This window comes from Mauremys mutica, chromosome 5 (genome assembly GCF_020497125.1).
Source record: "Mauremys mutica isolate MM-2020 ecotype Southern chromosome 5, ASM2049712v1, whole genome shotgun sequence".
NCBI classification, from domain to species: domain Eukaryota; kingdom Metazoa; phylum Chordata; order Testudines; family Geoemydidae; genus Mauremys; species Mauremys mutica.
In genome coordinates this window covers 64,489,450-64,505,363 of record NC_059076.1, presented here as the reverse complement: position 1 = coordinate 64,505,363, position 15,914 = coordinate 64,489,450, and the positions used below count along the sequence as shown (strand labels likewise).

Genomic DNA, 15,914 nt, shown 5'->3' with positions numbered 1-15,914 from the left:
TTCTGTGACTTCTCTATCAGGTCTTGGGTATGCTCTGAACATGCTTATAGGATCTGATCGCGCTAGAGAGAATTGCCGTAGCGTGCCTAGTTTAAGAATCTTGCTTTAGGGCTGCCAGGGCTATGGATGCTCATTAGCTGTGGGGTGGTATCAGTGCTTAGGAGGCTTTGGGAATGCCTACAAGTGCCCACTTTGACACCTGAACCCCATAGGCACCTGCAGAATTGGGCAACAACTGAGGTGGCTTTGAGAATGTTAATGGCCCGTAAATGCTGGACTTAGCCTGCAAATGCAGTTAGGCATCTAAATATCTTTGTGGCTTTAGGCACCTGTGCCTTAGTTCCCCATCTCTGAAATAGGAATAATACCATATCAACTCATAGCAGTCTTGTGAAAATAACTAAATTTAAGTTTGTGAAGCATTCAGATACTATAGAGATGAGCACCACAGGGAAGCCTAGGAGGATTTGAATAGCGTGTGGTAAATAAGGTCCAGAGCCATGCACTGAATGATGAGGATAAAACAAAATATTGAATAGCTGCTCATTAACTGAGCACTGTCTGTCCTGTGCACTGAATGAGGCTGGCATCCTGTGAGGAAAAAATTGTATGTGATCAGCTACTTAAAGACTACATCTTAACGCAGACTCACAAAGGAGCCTAATGAAGATTGCACAGGCAATCTGAATGGTGGTTTTCCTTAACTAGTGAGTGCTTTGTTTTGTAGTCTTAGAGATCTTTGCACAGTTTTTTTATGTGCCATTTTATATTATATATTTTATATATTCTGTCTTGTAGTCTCTTTGAGCCTAATCCAGACCTCATTGAAGACACTGGGAAACTTTCCATGGACCTCAATGGGTTTTGGATTAGACCCATGTTCATCAGTTCTTGAAATTAAATTGTCCAAATCCTTTCAGTGTTTTCTTTCCTGCCTTTAACCATTTTGCTTTTCTCTATGCCTTTTCTAGTGTTGTTATAACATTTTTGAGGCAGAGGGAACAAAATTGAAGAGAATTCAAAGTGAGAGTGCACCATCAATCATAGTATTGCTGAAGTTAGAAGCTAAGGTCCAGATTTTTAATGGTATTTAGGCATTGCTGTGCTCAGCATTGCAATGCCTAATTGATTTCACAGCCTAAATCTCATTTTCAAAAGGGGTTTAAGAGCCAAAATCCCATTTATAGTCCGTGGGATTTACATCCCTAAGTGTCTAAATTACTTTTGAAAATACGATTTAGGCTCCTTAATCAGTTAGACGTTGCAACACAGAACACCACAATGCCTAAATACCTATACAAATCTGGACCTAAAGAGTCTGTTTATTTGTAAGAATGATTTAATCTGATGCCATTTCTATACATGAAGAGCCTTACATGTTCTTTTCTGATGTAATCTGCAATCATTATAGACTGACCTGAAATTTATGAGAATACAGTTTAGGGATCATTTTACACATCCACTGCTGAAGAGACTATTGAATCATATTACTATTATCTATAGACTAGACTTCAATAGATAATTTTACCAGATTTTACCAGGAGACAGAAATGAAACCTCTACTTTCAAAGCAGAAAAAGACAAGGTCCCTGCCACAATGAACTTAAAAATAATAAATCAAACAGAAAGCAGAAAGACAACAGTGGAAGGGAGAAGACATTGGAGGGTTCATCTCCCCTGCCAGGGCACCCTCTTGCGTCCAACCATTGCAAAATAGGCAAGTCCTGCCTCAGTTTCCCCTTCATCTCTCCTCCTCCTAGGGATGATTGAGTTGCACAATTTTTTCACCATGGATCAGCTTGATGGTCACCTTACTCACACAGACAAGGAGTGTTGTCCTTCTTGGAGTCCAAAACAAGCCCGGATTCCAGGCATAATTTATTAGAAAAATGTAAACCTTCAACAAGTTCTCAAAGTAAGACAATTCTCCAAACTCCCAAAGTAAAGCAGGTTAAAATGCAGCAGCCTTTCAGCCCCACACTCCAGGGTCACCATCTCCAGGATGCCCACCAAATAATCAACAATCCCTCTTGTCCAATTCCTATGCCGCTGTTTCAGAGACTCCACAACTCCGGCAATTCTCCATTCTTCTTGCTGCTCTTCTCCCACAGCCCTCAACTCGCATCTTCTGGACCCTGTAGTGTTCCACTCCCCATTCTCCTTTGCCTGTGAGTCCTATCCCTGCTCATTCAAACTTCCCTCCAGAATCAACACTCTTGTTCCTGGGCTCAGCCTACCTCTCTGAGTTCTTCCCTTTTACTTAAGGGCCTTTTACTCTGCAGGATTTCTCTGGTCAGTTCTTCCTGATAGCTTTCATCTGCAGCACTCTCCCAACAGCTCTCAGCAATTCTCTCTCAGTCTCATGCAGCTCTCTCCTGGCAGCTCTTACTGGATTCCTGCTGTTCCTTTCTGTTCCCCTTTTTCAACTGTTTCCTGGCTCTTTGGTGGGATTCTCAAACTAGATGTTCCTCTGACTATCTCACCTGGGGGCCTGCTTTAGTGGGTGTGATCAGACCACACCTGCTGAATCATATCTCTACTGGATCAGGCCCCAGCCAAGAGCGAGCGGGTCAGTAATTTTTGTGGCTGGGTGTGTGTCCCAGAAAACCTGTGGTTAGGGCACCTAAGTCTCATTGGGGTTGGTGGCTTGAACCCTGTCCCTTCCCTCTGCATTTCATTCCTGTCTAGCTTTGGCAACTCCCTGCTCAGCTTGCTTCTGAGAATCTGTTTGTTAGATGCCCAGCACTCCCCATGTGTTGTATGGGCATCCTTGATGCCTAACTCAGGGCTGAGAATTCTGAGGCAACAGGGTGCCTAGGAGTTAAGCATTACAACACCAAAGTCCCTTTGTGTGAATCTAGCCCTTTGTTGACAGTCATAGGAGCAGCAAGAAATGGTGCATGAAGTTAAGAATGGAAGAAGGAGACAAATGATTCCGTTCAACTTCCTTTATTTCACTAGGAGTTGAATTGACCCCTCAGGGAACAATGAACAGGAGGAGAAGCAGGAGCATAAGAAGTGAGAGGGTGAGAGCGGGACTGCTGGATCAATTAGAAGCAGTTATTACAAATTAAATTTGTTGCATGCAGTTAGCAGTAAGTTTTAAAATGGTGTTACAGGATGGCACACAGATACAATGGTGCAGCATCAGCGTGGTGAGGATGTTTGTGAATGCCTATTGTGGTGCAGTTTTAAAAACACAAGAGAGCGTTTTATTCACTGCATAGTCCCACATCTGCATATGCTAGATTTTGTTATGTTTTGGTGACAGTTTTTGTTCCAAAAAGAAATGCTGTCAAGTATTTGACAGGCAGTATAATATTTACTTCTTTCCCCATATCCTTAAAAATTCTAAATTTTGCTTGAAATAGCTATCATCATCTTTGTTTTATATTCCAGTGGCACCCAGAACCACAGATAGAAATACATGATTCATATATAGAAGAGTTCTCAGAATAAGGTCCCATTCCAGCAAAGACACATGCATATGTTCTGCTCTTATGTTATTATGGCAGCTGATAATGTTCTGCCTCTTAACTGAAAGAAACAGGTCATTGCCAAAGATGAGTGGATGAGATACATGGAATATACATAAGTGAAGGAGAAACTCCTATTATTTAAGGACAAATGCAAATCTGTTATCCAGTCTGGACCCAGTTCTTCTTTAATCCAGTAGGAAAGGTTCAGCCAATGAAGTTTATAAACACCACAAGCACAGTATTTCACCAGCAGAGTTTATAAACTCTGCTAGTGTGTTGGACTTACAGTTAAAATATGCTCATTTCTCTGCTCAATATATAACTTCATATGAACTGATGAACCATCGTTATTAATTCTGTAGAAACCTTCACATGGACTGGATCTTAATAACTTTGCCAGGATAAGATTCCAAAGCTCTAAGAAACAAAATATAAAAAAGGTGAACCAGTAAAAGCATAAATTTTAAATTAAAATATTTTCTTTTGTGCGACAGCCAAAGCACATTTAATAATGCAACAGAGCTTTCATAGACCAACACCTACTGAATAAACAGACATGTTGAAAGAACTTTTTGTGCCACCAGGTTATTCGTTAAATGGGTTTCCTTGATATTATTACACATATTGATATGATTGCAATAGTCACCATATCACGCACTACAGGGATTTTAAATGGGATGTTCTAATTCTAAAAATATTTCTCCTATGCTAAAGCCCCCACTTCATTCTAAGAATAACTACATTGCTAATAAATCAGTGATACTAAATAAGACTGAACCAATCCCTATTTCCTTAGCAGAAAGAATGACGAGAGATATAACCCTCCAGCACCTAGCCCTATCTCATAATGTAGGACTGTTCTTATATTTTCTGTTTTTCATACTTCCCTTTAGAAATGTCTGGATCTTAAAGTGTATGGTCTACATAAAAGTGGGTATCATTAGGAGACAGCTTTATCCTCTGTATTTGTTCCCAGCCATTCAGAGGTACCAAGCTGCTGAACAATTGCTGTTTATAAATCAATGTTTATTTCAAAGGAATCAAATGAAAAACATGGGACACAGGACACTTGCTCAGGGAAGATTTGGTCAGCCATATACTGTATCTTGTATATAGCAGTGCAAGTTGAAAACAATGGGAAAAGTTTCATACCCAAATTCTACTTTTTCTTTTCTTTTCTTAATTTAAATTATATTTTAGTAGCCAGATAAAATAAAGCACGGGGATATATGTATTTCATACTAAGCAAATACAGTTTAATTATATAAATGTGTAAACAGCACAGTTTTACAACTATGGTCAGCTCTTCAGTCCTTATTTGACGTCACAGGGAATTTTGTCCAAGTAAAGAGCGCAGGATGAGACCGACCCAGGATTATGAAAATGGCAGAGCTGAGCATGGGACATCCATAAAAACATCTCTCAGTAATTAGTTCATGTCGATGACCATATATATCTTGAATTAACATTTATTAGACTATGATCTTGCTTCCTTTACTGCAGTAAGTAGCCCCATTGACTTGAAGTCCACAGAAGGTAATCATTCAATTAAGGACAAATTTATGATTTTATGATTGCTTAATTATGCTATTTAAATATCAGATTTGCAGCATGAATATCTTCCAGTGGTTAAGTATTGTTGGCTATTTTACATACACGTTATTCCAAAATTTAGTTACCAGAAACGAAGCTGTAGACAATTTCTTTCCTGGAATGTGGGTTCTACCCCCGCCCCCTCTTTCCCCAGGCTGGCATTGCACAAACTTATCTAGAGCAAACAAACTCAGGAGCTTGTGCAAGAGGCCTCAGGTAACCAACTGGGGGCGTGCTGCATGCAAGTCTTCAAACAGAAGAGGACATAATGATTAATCTAAGCAGTTCAGGAAGGTTTAAAATGAAGCAAAAACCAAGTGGAAGGTATCCTTTCTGTCAGATTCCTCCTCAGCCTGCCACCGAAGATGATACTGCTGAGGATCTTGTGCACATGGCTGTGCCTCAGCGTAGTCTGGGTATGATTTCACTTTATTTGACTCTTCTGATATCTTGGCTTTCTCTTTTGAAAAAAGGGCATTTTATTGAATGAATATTCACGTAACAAACTAAAACAAATACTCTTTGGTTAGCTTGAAAAAGACACAGACACACACGCACTCAAGCCTACCCTAACCACTTCATTACTGGCCCTTCCCTCTTGATTCTCTCTACATTTTACTGCCAATCTGGTTCCTCAAGAAGCACTGTAGATTAATTTTGCTGAAAGTATCTAGCAACGCGAAGAAGATAAATGGACAATAATCAGTAGATTCAGAGGTGAGGCTGTAAATCCTTAACCTATTCCACTGCACCTAGGTACAGAGGTCTCCAAGCGCTGCGTGGGATTTTAGATGTTATTAGCCAAATTCTACTCTCAGTTGCACCCCTGGATCCCAGGTGCCTTCAGTGGGATTCTCTGGGTGTACATGAGACAGAATTTCATCTCATCTTTGCTGTAGTTCGTAGGCACAGAATAAGAACTTTGCCATTGATTTCAGTGGCAGCATTATCAGGCTGAAGGAGAGCTAAGGAGTAATATCTTTTTCAGTAAGAAGAGCGGTAGCCTTAACTCCCAGCTATGCTAATTTAAACCTGTTGTTGGCTGGTTTAAGATTCAGCCTATAATACTCTGGTAAATTCTTATATGCACATTTCCTTATTATTCTTTTTGAAAGAAATTAAGAAGTCAGAGTGTGTGTGGGTGATCTGATCGAACAGAAAGGGTCAATTTGGAGCTATTACAATCTATCATGTACTTATATGTAAAGTCAATTTTTAAAAGCCCATGGAACATATTTAGGAACTTTAAGGCTTTTGGGTTTTTTTTTTGCTCATTAGATTAAAGATAAGTATGGGCCAGATCCTCAGCTGGTGTAAATCAGCAGTAGTCTGTTGATTTCAACGACTTTACTGGAAGCTAAGATCTTCCTCATCTCTGAGTTAATTTTTATTCTACTTTGATAGTTTGTGATGTGGTCAAAGGTACCCAGTGGCACCTGATACCTCCCAAAGACATCTGTACCATCGGTTAGAGAAACAGAAATATTGCTGTGACCACTTTCCTGAACAAAGATTAGTATGCATGGTCAAAAATCCTTATGACATTTTGATTTAGAATTGGTGAACAAGGACTTTTTCCTCTTTCAGGATTAAACGAAATCTTGGTATGTTTATTTCCTCTCTCAGACACCATATTATTATTATTTTCCCTGTGCTTTTAAAGCTATATCTTCCAATAAAGAGTTATAAACTTGTAGTTAACATCTGATTTTGACCCCTTGTAATTTAAAACTACCAGAAATAATAAAGAGAAATCACCACATAGCATTTCTATGCCCAGTTGTAGTCTAAAGTGTAGACTGAAAATAGAGATTTATTTTAGAAACACTCAGGGGCTTAACTAAAAGACTATCAATTCAGTTTAAAGCAGCTGTTTTTATGTAAACTTATAATATTAAATGCATGCTTAATCATTCTGTTATTAAAAATATCTTAAGCATCATCCTATGCCATAGTTATCTGCTTTAACTAGATTAGAAGGAGAATCTTATTTGGACAAAACAATTTCATGCAGGTAATTTATGGACTAGATTACTTACACTGACTGATTATATTTTTCCACATGCCTATTTCTGCCATAGGCTAACTGTTTCATAGTATGTTCAGTGACTTCAGTTGTATCACTTCATTGTACTGCTGTCTGTGAAACTAAGCTCATTTTTGTGTTTTTCCCTTGTCTCTATGGCAGGCAACAAATGAAGATAGCACATTTTTGAAGGAGGGGGGAGGTGTGCGTGGCCCCAGGGTGATGGAACATGGAATCCAATCTGACTGCAAACAGGAAAAGAGCTGGCCTTTCTGTGCAGATGATGACTGGGTAAGAAAAAAGGAGGAAAGCAGAAAGCTCAGCTAATCACTGTTACTCAAATGGACCTTAGGTGCACTACATTTCCTTGGTGCCATGAACGTTTACTAAATATATCTTAGATCCGACGTGGTATATCTGTAATGCGTCAGTTATCATAGCTGTTTTACCTGATTTTCAGATAAAACTGCTTCATGGATCAGCAAAGTACTTGTAAGGGCATCAGAGTTGTGTTCATAATTACAGTCCCATCACCACGTCACTAGAATCCACTATATCACCAATAGTGCATTCATTATTGGATCTTCAGAGCACCAAGATCCAAGCTCAGTGAGTGCTGCAGGGCTACCCTTTGCCATGTGCCAGGTGAATAGTGGCACAGAGCCTCCCACTTCTAAGCATTTTGTGTGGAGAGATAGAAAAGGAGACAAAGGAACAGAGCAAGGAGGGTGAGAAGATCACAGGGAAATTAAAAATGAGCCAGTGAAAGACAGGAAGAAAGGAAAGAAAAAAAAGAAATTGAGGTAAGTTTAGAGAAAGACAGAATCAGAAAAGTGCCTTAAAGAGAAAGAACAGATCAGAGTGGGATATTTTGAAGAGTATTGATACCCAAGGACTAAATGGGTAGTGGAAGGGAGGAATATTTACTGGCAGGAAAGGAAGAACAAAAACAAGTTATTTTATAGAAAATCTGATGGCAAAATGTTCAGTAAAATATACACACTGTTTGATTGACTGGATGTGTGTTTTTATAAGCACTCAGTCATAAGGGGTCAGGTTCTACAGCATCTGACGTCAATGGGAGTTTTGCCATTAACACCAATAAGAGCATGAACATTATGTATAGTGATTGTTGCTTTGAAAATAGTAAACTGTGCTCCTCTGAGTCCTCTCAATCTTAATCCTCCTCTGGGCACTTGCCATTTGTATTTTGGCTGTTTCCAAATCTCCTTGGTTTTGTAGGAACATTTTGCTTTTCTTAGACAAACTTCTATTATAGAGGGGCAGATTCTGCCGCTCTTCCTCAGACTGAATAATGAATTTATCCTCACAGCACCTCTGTGGGGGTTTGTCATTATCCTCATATTGCAGATGGGGAACTGAGACGGAAGGCCTGATTACCCACTCCAACACAGCAATTTTACACTTGTTTAACTCCAGTGATTTTGATGGAATTATACCATTGTAAAACCGATGTAACAGGATAAAGAATCAGCCCCACATTAATTTTGCCAAGCTCTCAGAGGACATCTGTAGCAAAGCTAGGGACTGAAAGCAGGTCTTTTGAGTCCCAGTCCAGAGTCTTAACCACAAGACAATCCCCCTTCTACTGAAAATAATTGGACTAATAGTGGAATAAGTGGAATATGTAAGATAAATGAGGGAATGAGGCAGAATCTGGCCTTGAGCTCATTAGTGGGTTTCCAGGCTTGTACAAAACGTGATAGTCATAATATTAAAGAAATGTGTATCATTAAGCTATTTATCTTTCATTTTTCTCATTTTAGGGTCACAAATGTCCTTCAGGCTGCCGGATGCAAGGGTTGATTGATGAAACTGATAAAGATTTTCATCACAGAATACAAAGAATTAGGAACCTGTTGTTAGATAATGAAAACAAGTACAAAAATTCTAATGTGTTAACTGTGGAAACAATTAACTTCCTGAAAGGAAATCTGGCCAATAGCCACGGTAAGTATCAACATGTGCAGTTCTAAAATATATATCAACATTATGTTAACTTCGGCTAAAAGCAGCCAGTTGAAAGCAGGTTTGCTTTGTCCTTCTTGTAAGATCACCATGGCTTAAAGATATTGGGCCTGACTCTTCCCCGGATTTCACCAGTTTAATGTTAGTGTAACTACATAGAAATGGAATACACCTCTACCCCGATATAACGCTGTCCTCGGGAGCCAAAAAATCTTACTGCGTTATAGGTGAAACTGCGTTATATCGAACTTGCTTTGATCCGCCAGAGTGCGCAGCCGCCCCCCCCACAGAGTGCTGCTTTACCACGTTATATCAGAATTCGTGTTATATTGAGTCGCGTTATATGGGGTAGAGGTGTAATACATCGTAAAGACCTGTACTTTATGCCTTTCCTGCAGTTAATGAGATTTTTGGGTGTGCGAGAAATGCAGGATCAGGCCCTAAATCTATATCTGAAAGAAATATTTCAAAAGCAGGCCTGAGGGGAGAGATAGCAGCTGTTGGCTATGGCAGGTGCAGAATTAGAACAACAATAATCTTCTACAGTATCGATCTTCAAACACAGCAATTTACATGGGGCTGAATCCTGTAATCCCTTTGAAAGAGAAATTCTAATTGATTTTTTAAAAAAATCACTTCTTCTTTTACCATAGTTTTGAGACTATTGCTGCATCCCTGTAGAAGAGAATGCTTAATTATTTTTGAAAATAGATATTTTCTATTGATATTGATAGAATTATACTTTTGCAAGAAAAATATTTGTGCAAAAGCAAGAATATATTTGCATTTTGTATCTAATTTCACATATCTAAAATCTTCATGATTATAGTCCATGTTTGTTTCAACCACATAAATTCCATTCGTTTATTGCAATATTTTCTTTTTTAAAAATGGTAATTCAGTCCTACAAAAGGAATCAAAATGTAATTGTTTTCTTTCCAGCACAGCTGGGCTAATGTTTCCAAAACACACTAGGTTCCTTTCCTGCACTATTTTGCACAACGAACTAATATTTCATTAAAATAAATATGCTACAATACTGCTTATTATCAAAAAGGCAGATCAAACATAATAACAAGACTCTTAACTAAAATAAAATATTGTGCTAATTTCTACCTATCCAATATTATGGTAAACATATATACTTAAAATCCTAAATGGATCTTTTTCCATGTTAATTTGGATCCTTGTAAATGTATTTCTGATTTTTTTTATTTATTTGTTTTGTATCTGCTGTTCTTGGGGGAGAAATCTCCCATTCAGCTGACAAGGACATTTTTCTGTTCCAGATAGTGACACTAAATATGGACAAGTTTCAGAAGATCTGAGAAGGAGACTTGTGACATTAAAGCAGAAAGTTCTTGTCCAAGTAAACAGGATTAAAGCACTGCAAAACAATATCCGAGATCAGGTTGTAGAGATGAAGCGCTTGGAGGTAGGTGACTGTGATGTAACTTCTGTTATTTCTAAAGCATGTCTACAAAAAACAGGGGCGGTCACAAGGTTATTGTAGGGGGGTTGTGGTACTGCTACCATTACTTCTGTGCTGCTGCTGGCAGCGGCTCTGCCTTCAGAGCTGGGCAGCTAGAGAGTGGCAGCTGCTGGCCGGGATGCCAGCTCCGAAGGCAGAGCTGCAGCCAGCAGCAGCATAGAAGTAAGGATGGCACGATATGGTATTGTCACCTTTACTTCTGTGCTGCTGCCTGCAGTGCTGGGCCCTCAGTTAGTAACCGCCACTCTCCAGCCACCCATCTCTGAAGGCAGCAGCACAGAAGTAAGGGTGGCATGGTTTGGTATTGCCACCCTTACTTCTGCACTGCTACTGGTGCAGCATTGCCTTCAGAGCTGACTGCCTGGCCAACAGCCGCTGCTCTCCAGCTGCCCAGCTCTGAAGGCAGTGCAGAAATAAGGGTGGCAATACTGCAACCCCCTCTGCAAAACCCTTTTGGGTCAGAACCCCCGATCTGAGAAACGCTGGTTTTCCCATGAAATCTGTATAGTATAGGTTAAAAGCACACAGAAGATCAGATTTCACGGTCTGTGATGTGTTTTTCATGGCCATAAATTGGGTAGGGCCCTAAGTATAGGCATGTGATTTTTTGACAGGTACTGTAGGTTCCCCTTCTCTACTAAGGGCCCAGTTCTGCCACTCTGCCTTGCTCTGAGTAGTACTGTACCTTACTCCAGGAGACTCCTACAGAAATCAGTGGGACCACACTATACAGTGTGAATAAGAATGGCAAAAATTGGGCCCTTGCAGGGATGATTCTAGGGTTCCAGTATTGCCAATTATACATGCTGTAACCATCAGTGGATCTTTGGTGCTTCAGATTTAAAGACTGAGATTTGAAGCAGCCCAAGTTCAATTGTAGGCTGGAGCACAGACAGTTGAATGAGAGGCAGTGGGCTCTAGTGTAACCACCAGAGTTCTCACTCTGGTAAAAAGAGATAGTTGTTTGAAAGAGTCAGGGATCACCATTTAAATAAATGTATTTCTCTCTATCTCTTGTCAAGGTGGACATTGATATTAAGATACGTTCCTGCAAAGGATCCTGTGCTAAAAGTTTCAGTTACCAGGTGGACACAGAGAGCTATGAAAACATCCAGAAGCAGCTCACACAGGCCAGTTCAATCAATCTGCAGTCTGAACTTGAAACTAGTTCCTTGAAGATCCTGAAAATGAGGCCACTGAAGGACTCTACTGTTCCTGGGCATTATAAAACTCTACGTCTGCCAGAAACCCAAGAGCTAAACATTCTTGATGATATTAAACAGGTTGTGATGACCCTAGAACGGGCAGAAGCAGAGGCAAAAGGCTCCTCAGTAGAGACCTCACATGTTTCAGTGGGAACAGATGTAGGTGGAGGACTACGAGATGGCAAAATAGTGACTTCTGGTTATGGAAAGGAATCTGTTGGTTTGGGAGAAAGACCTAGCTCCTCTGTAATCCACCGTACATGTACCAAAACTATCACCAAAAAAATTATCACTGGTCCTGGAGGCCCTAGAGAAGAAATTGTTGAAACAATGACTTCACCTGATGGTTCTGACTGCTCCCATTTTCAAGGTTTAGGGAAGGAAGAAGTAGCAGGGCAAGGGGGCACCTTGCATGTCAGACTGACCTCTCAGGGTGAGAGAGGAGACTTGTCTGAATTTGATGGCTTAATCCCAGACTTTGAAAAATTTTTAACCCCAAGGTTTGGGTCTACTGGTAGCAAATTCCATACTACCTACACAAGCACTAGTGGTACTGACCGTGGAACTGGAACTGGAAGTTTTAGCAGTGGTGGAACTGCTAGTCACACTGTGAGTATTGGAGGGTCGGAGAGTTTCACAGATCTAGGGGAGGGGGAAGAGGATGTCTTTGACACATCTAGATTCCCTTCCAGCAGTGGCAGTTCGGCTCATTCCAAGAAAACAATGACCAGCAGCAGTAGCAGCTCTACTAGTTTCAACAAGGGTGGCTCCACTTTTGAAACCAAATCACTAAAGAGCCGAGCAGTGACTGAGGAGTTAGGTGGGTTGCAACACGATGAGAGTGGAGAGGATACCCCAGACTTTCGGGCACGCAGCTTGAGAACAGAAGGAGAGAAGCTTGGAACAAGCTACACTGGGACAGGTATCCATCCACATGACTGAAAATAGATCCTGAGTTAGCAGAGCCAGATTCAGTCCACAATCAAACTGATGCACTGGTTACACGGCAATCCATTTAAATTTGATTATACAATGCAAGCAATGTGTCTGTTTGTTGCCATTTAGGATAGGTAGAGACAAAATTTTATATCAATAATTGGATGCTAAATGAATTGCACAGAGAATGTTATCTGCAATTTAAATTGCATGTAAACTCTGTTTTTTAATGTTGCATGGCACATTTCCCAATGGTGACCAAAATATGGTTAGCAAGTTCCCCTCAACATTATTACTGTTTGGATTCCCGTGAGCCTATGTAAAGTTTTATTGATAACTTCTGTCAACCAGATCACCCTTTTTTTTTAGACTGTGATGATGTCCGCCAGAAACACACTTCTGGTGCCAAAAGTGGCATTTTCAGAATCAAGCCAGCAGGATCCGATAACGTTTTTTCAGTTTATTGTGACCAAGACACCACTTTGGGAGGATGGCTTTTGATCCAACAGAGATTGGATGGATCAGTGAATTTTAACCGGACCTGGCAAGACTACAAGAAAGGTTTCGGCAGCGTGGATGACAAAGGGAAAGGAGAGTTATGGCTGGGCAATGAAAACATCCACTTACTGACCCAGAAGGACACTGTCCTTCGAGTCGAATTAGAGGACTGGGCTGGCAATGATGCTTATGCAGAATATAATATACATGTAGGTTCTGAGTCAGAAGGCTATGTCCTCAGTGTCTCTGCTTATGAGGGGACAGCTGGGGATGCACTCATCATAGGCTCAGTGGAGGAAGGTAGTGAATACACAGCTCATGATAACATGAAGTTCAGCACCTTTGACGGGGACAGCGACCAATGGGAGGAGAACTGTGCTGAAGTGTATGGAGGGGGCTGGTGGTACAACAACTGTCAAGCTGCTAATCTCAATGGCATTTACTACCGAGGAGGCCAGTATGACCCAAGGAACAATGTTCCTTATGAGATTGAAAATGGAGTGGTCTGGATACCATTTAGAGCCTCAGACTATTCTCTCAAAGTTGTTAGAATGAAAATCAGGCCCATAGAAACCCAGTAGGCAAACCACAGTAAGACAGGTTATTTTATTTTTGTTTAATATACCTCAAAATACATGGTGTGTCTTTACCCAATCAAACTGAAGGCAACCGAGACACATTTGTGCTTTAAAAAAAATAAACATTGTTTAATTGTAAAAGCATTTCTTCTGTCTTCTTATTCACAACCAATACAGCTTGCAAAAAATGTCAAGTTTTATAAATCTTTATAAAGAATAATAAAGCTATGATATTATAGCAAGCATAGATATTACAGGTTTCAGGAAACATATATTTCTGATGGGAAAAGTGTTTCTCCTCTGAATTTTGTTAAGTATTTTCACAAATTAAGCAAACACACACACTTAAGGTGATAAAGTCAAATAATGATTATAGCTTGCTGGTCTCTTCTACTCAGTTACCGATATTCTAGTAGAAGTTAATTAATAAAAAATAATAAAAAATACACTAATATACAGTGATTTTTTTCAGGACATAGTTGGAGGGGGCAAGCTGATAGATAGATAGAATCATAATTTCTGGGGTCAATAGATCACATTTTAAATCAAGAATTATATTCAATACACAGAAAAAATGAAATAACATCAAAAGGTGGAATTTGAACAGTGCTTTGCAACAAGCCAGCTGGTTCCCATAATAGTCCCTTTCCATTCCACATTCTTTTTAAGACATATCATTGTCTGGCTATGCCAAAAGAATGACAGGAGACATTAGATATGGGTTTAAACAGGCTGCAACTTTATTATTAGACAGATGTCTGGGACTAACCCGGTGGATAAAATGCATGCAGTACAAGTGCAAAATGTATGTCTCTCCAGCAGATTCCCTGCTGGAACCTTACTAATTCCAGCCAATTCCGGGTGGGAGGGTGGCTTTCACCAGCTTCACCCCCGCCCCTTTTCATCCAGGACCCTCCAGCAAATCCCTTGCCAGGATGTTACCGACCACACCCCCTCATAGGAGGGGTTAAGATGGACTATAATGATGGGGGGGGGGGGTGTTGGCTCCCTGCTGTACCAATCATAAGAGTCCCCAGCTGCCCCCAGTTTGCTCAGTTACCAAGCACCTCTCCTTAATTCCTTTTCCAAGCCATTTTTTTGTTCTTTTGTGCCTTAATTTATGGAGTACCTGCACTGAACATCCATTATACACTTAAATAAAGAGTTGCGTTCTGAGTGAAGAGGGAGTGGCCAGGCCCAGCTGACCTTTTTAAACCCTTCATTCCTACATGGTAAGTCATTTACCAGGCTGGCAGCTCCTTCAACAGCTTTACGTCTCCCCTCCTCCCCAAAGCCGGAAAGCATTGCCTTCTTCTCCCGGCCAGCCAGCCAGCCAAACTCCTCCCTGCTTAAGTGCAGGGTGGCAATTTGCTGAAGTTAATCATTTACCTCAACTGCATTGAAGAATTTTTTAAAAGTCACACAAACTCTTACTGCAATATTCTAAAATATTCCTTGAAAAGGGACACTTAGGAACGGGAGCCCTCCTTTAACAAGTTAGAAAATGAGTGGATACCTATGCCCCAAATTATACAATACATCACTTACAATACAAAGTTTATATTTTTGTAGTAGGCCTCCTTTCAGAATGAATTGTTAGACTAACACTGGGCCTTTTCAATGGTAAACCCACAAAATCTAGAGTATCGTCTCCTTTCCACCACATGAACATCCTTTACTCACAAGCAGGACATCACATAAGTCACACAGGCAATTTAGAAAACCTTTTCAACCCTTTACAAATGCCCACTAAATTAAAATGCAATTATTGCTCTTGAAAGTCATTGTACAAATAGCATTGTTGGATCCAGTATTTGCCTGTCATAAACTCCCAACATAAGAAAAAATCAGTTAGAGCAGAAAGTTGCTTTTGTGGTAAAGTCACTGGACTGGGACTCCAGGAATGTGGGTTCAATCCCATTTTGCTTCAGATTTCCTGTCTGACCTGGGGCAAATCTAAATGACTTGTTCCAGGTCAAACATGAAATCTGAAGCATTCTGTCCCTCAGTTTCCCATCTGCTGTATTATTTCCTCTCTGTATGTGTTTTGGCCAGTGGATTTGTGTAGTCAACAATTGAACAGTCTCATTCTGCACCCCTCCCAAAGATCCCTGCACA

General features: G+C 40.2%; 1 protein-coding gene across 1 annotated transcript; it reads left to right on the top strand.

Annotated features, from left to right (window-relative positions):
- Positions 1-5,337: 5,337 nt before the first annotated feature.
- FGA (fibrinogen alpha chain) lies at positions 5,338-13,937 on the top strand. Its single transcript, XM_045019785.1, has 6 exons — positions 5,338-5,488; positions 7,261-7,389; positions 8,886-9,069; positions 10,377-10,522; positions 11,602-12,706; positions 13,090-13,937. Exons 1-6 carry the CDS (start codon positions 5,438-5,440, stop codon positions 13,797-13,799), a joined length of 2,325 nt encoding a protein of 774 aa, XP_044875720.1. The 5' UTR covers positions 5,338-5,437; the 3' UTR covers positions 13,800-13,937.
- The last annotated feature ends 1,977 nt before the right edge of the window (positions 13,938-15,914 follow it).

What these genes read in the sequence shown, in the direction of transcription:
- FGA (XM_045019785.1), top strand. Translation starts at nt 5,438, where the DNA reads ATGATACTGCTGAGGATCTTGTGCACATGGCTGTGCCTCAGCGTAGTC. An exon ending in TGTGCCTCAGCGTAGTCTGG is followed by an intron (nt 5,489 to 7,260) that starts GTATGATTTCAC and finishes TCTCTATGGCAG; the next exon opens with GCAACAAATGAAGATAGCAC. An exon ending in TAGAGATGAAGCGCTTGGAG is followed by an intron (nt 10,523 to 11,601) that starts GTAGGTGACTGT and finishes TCTCTTGTCAAG; the next exon opens with GTGGACATTGATATTAAGAT.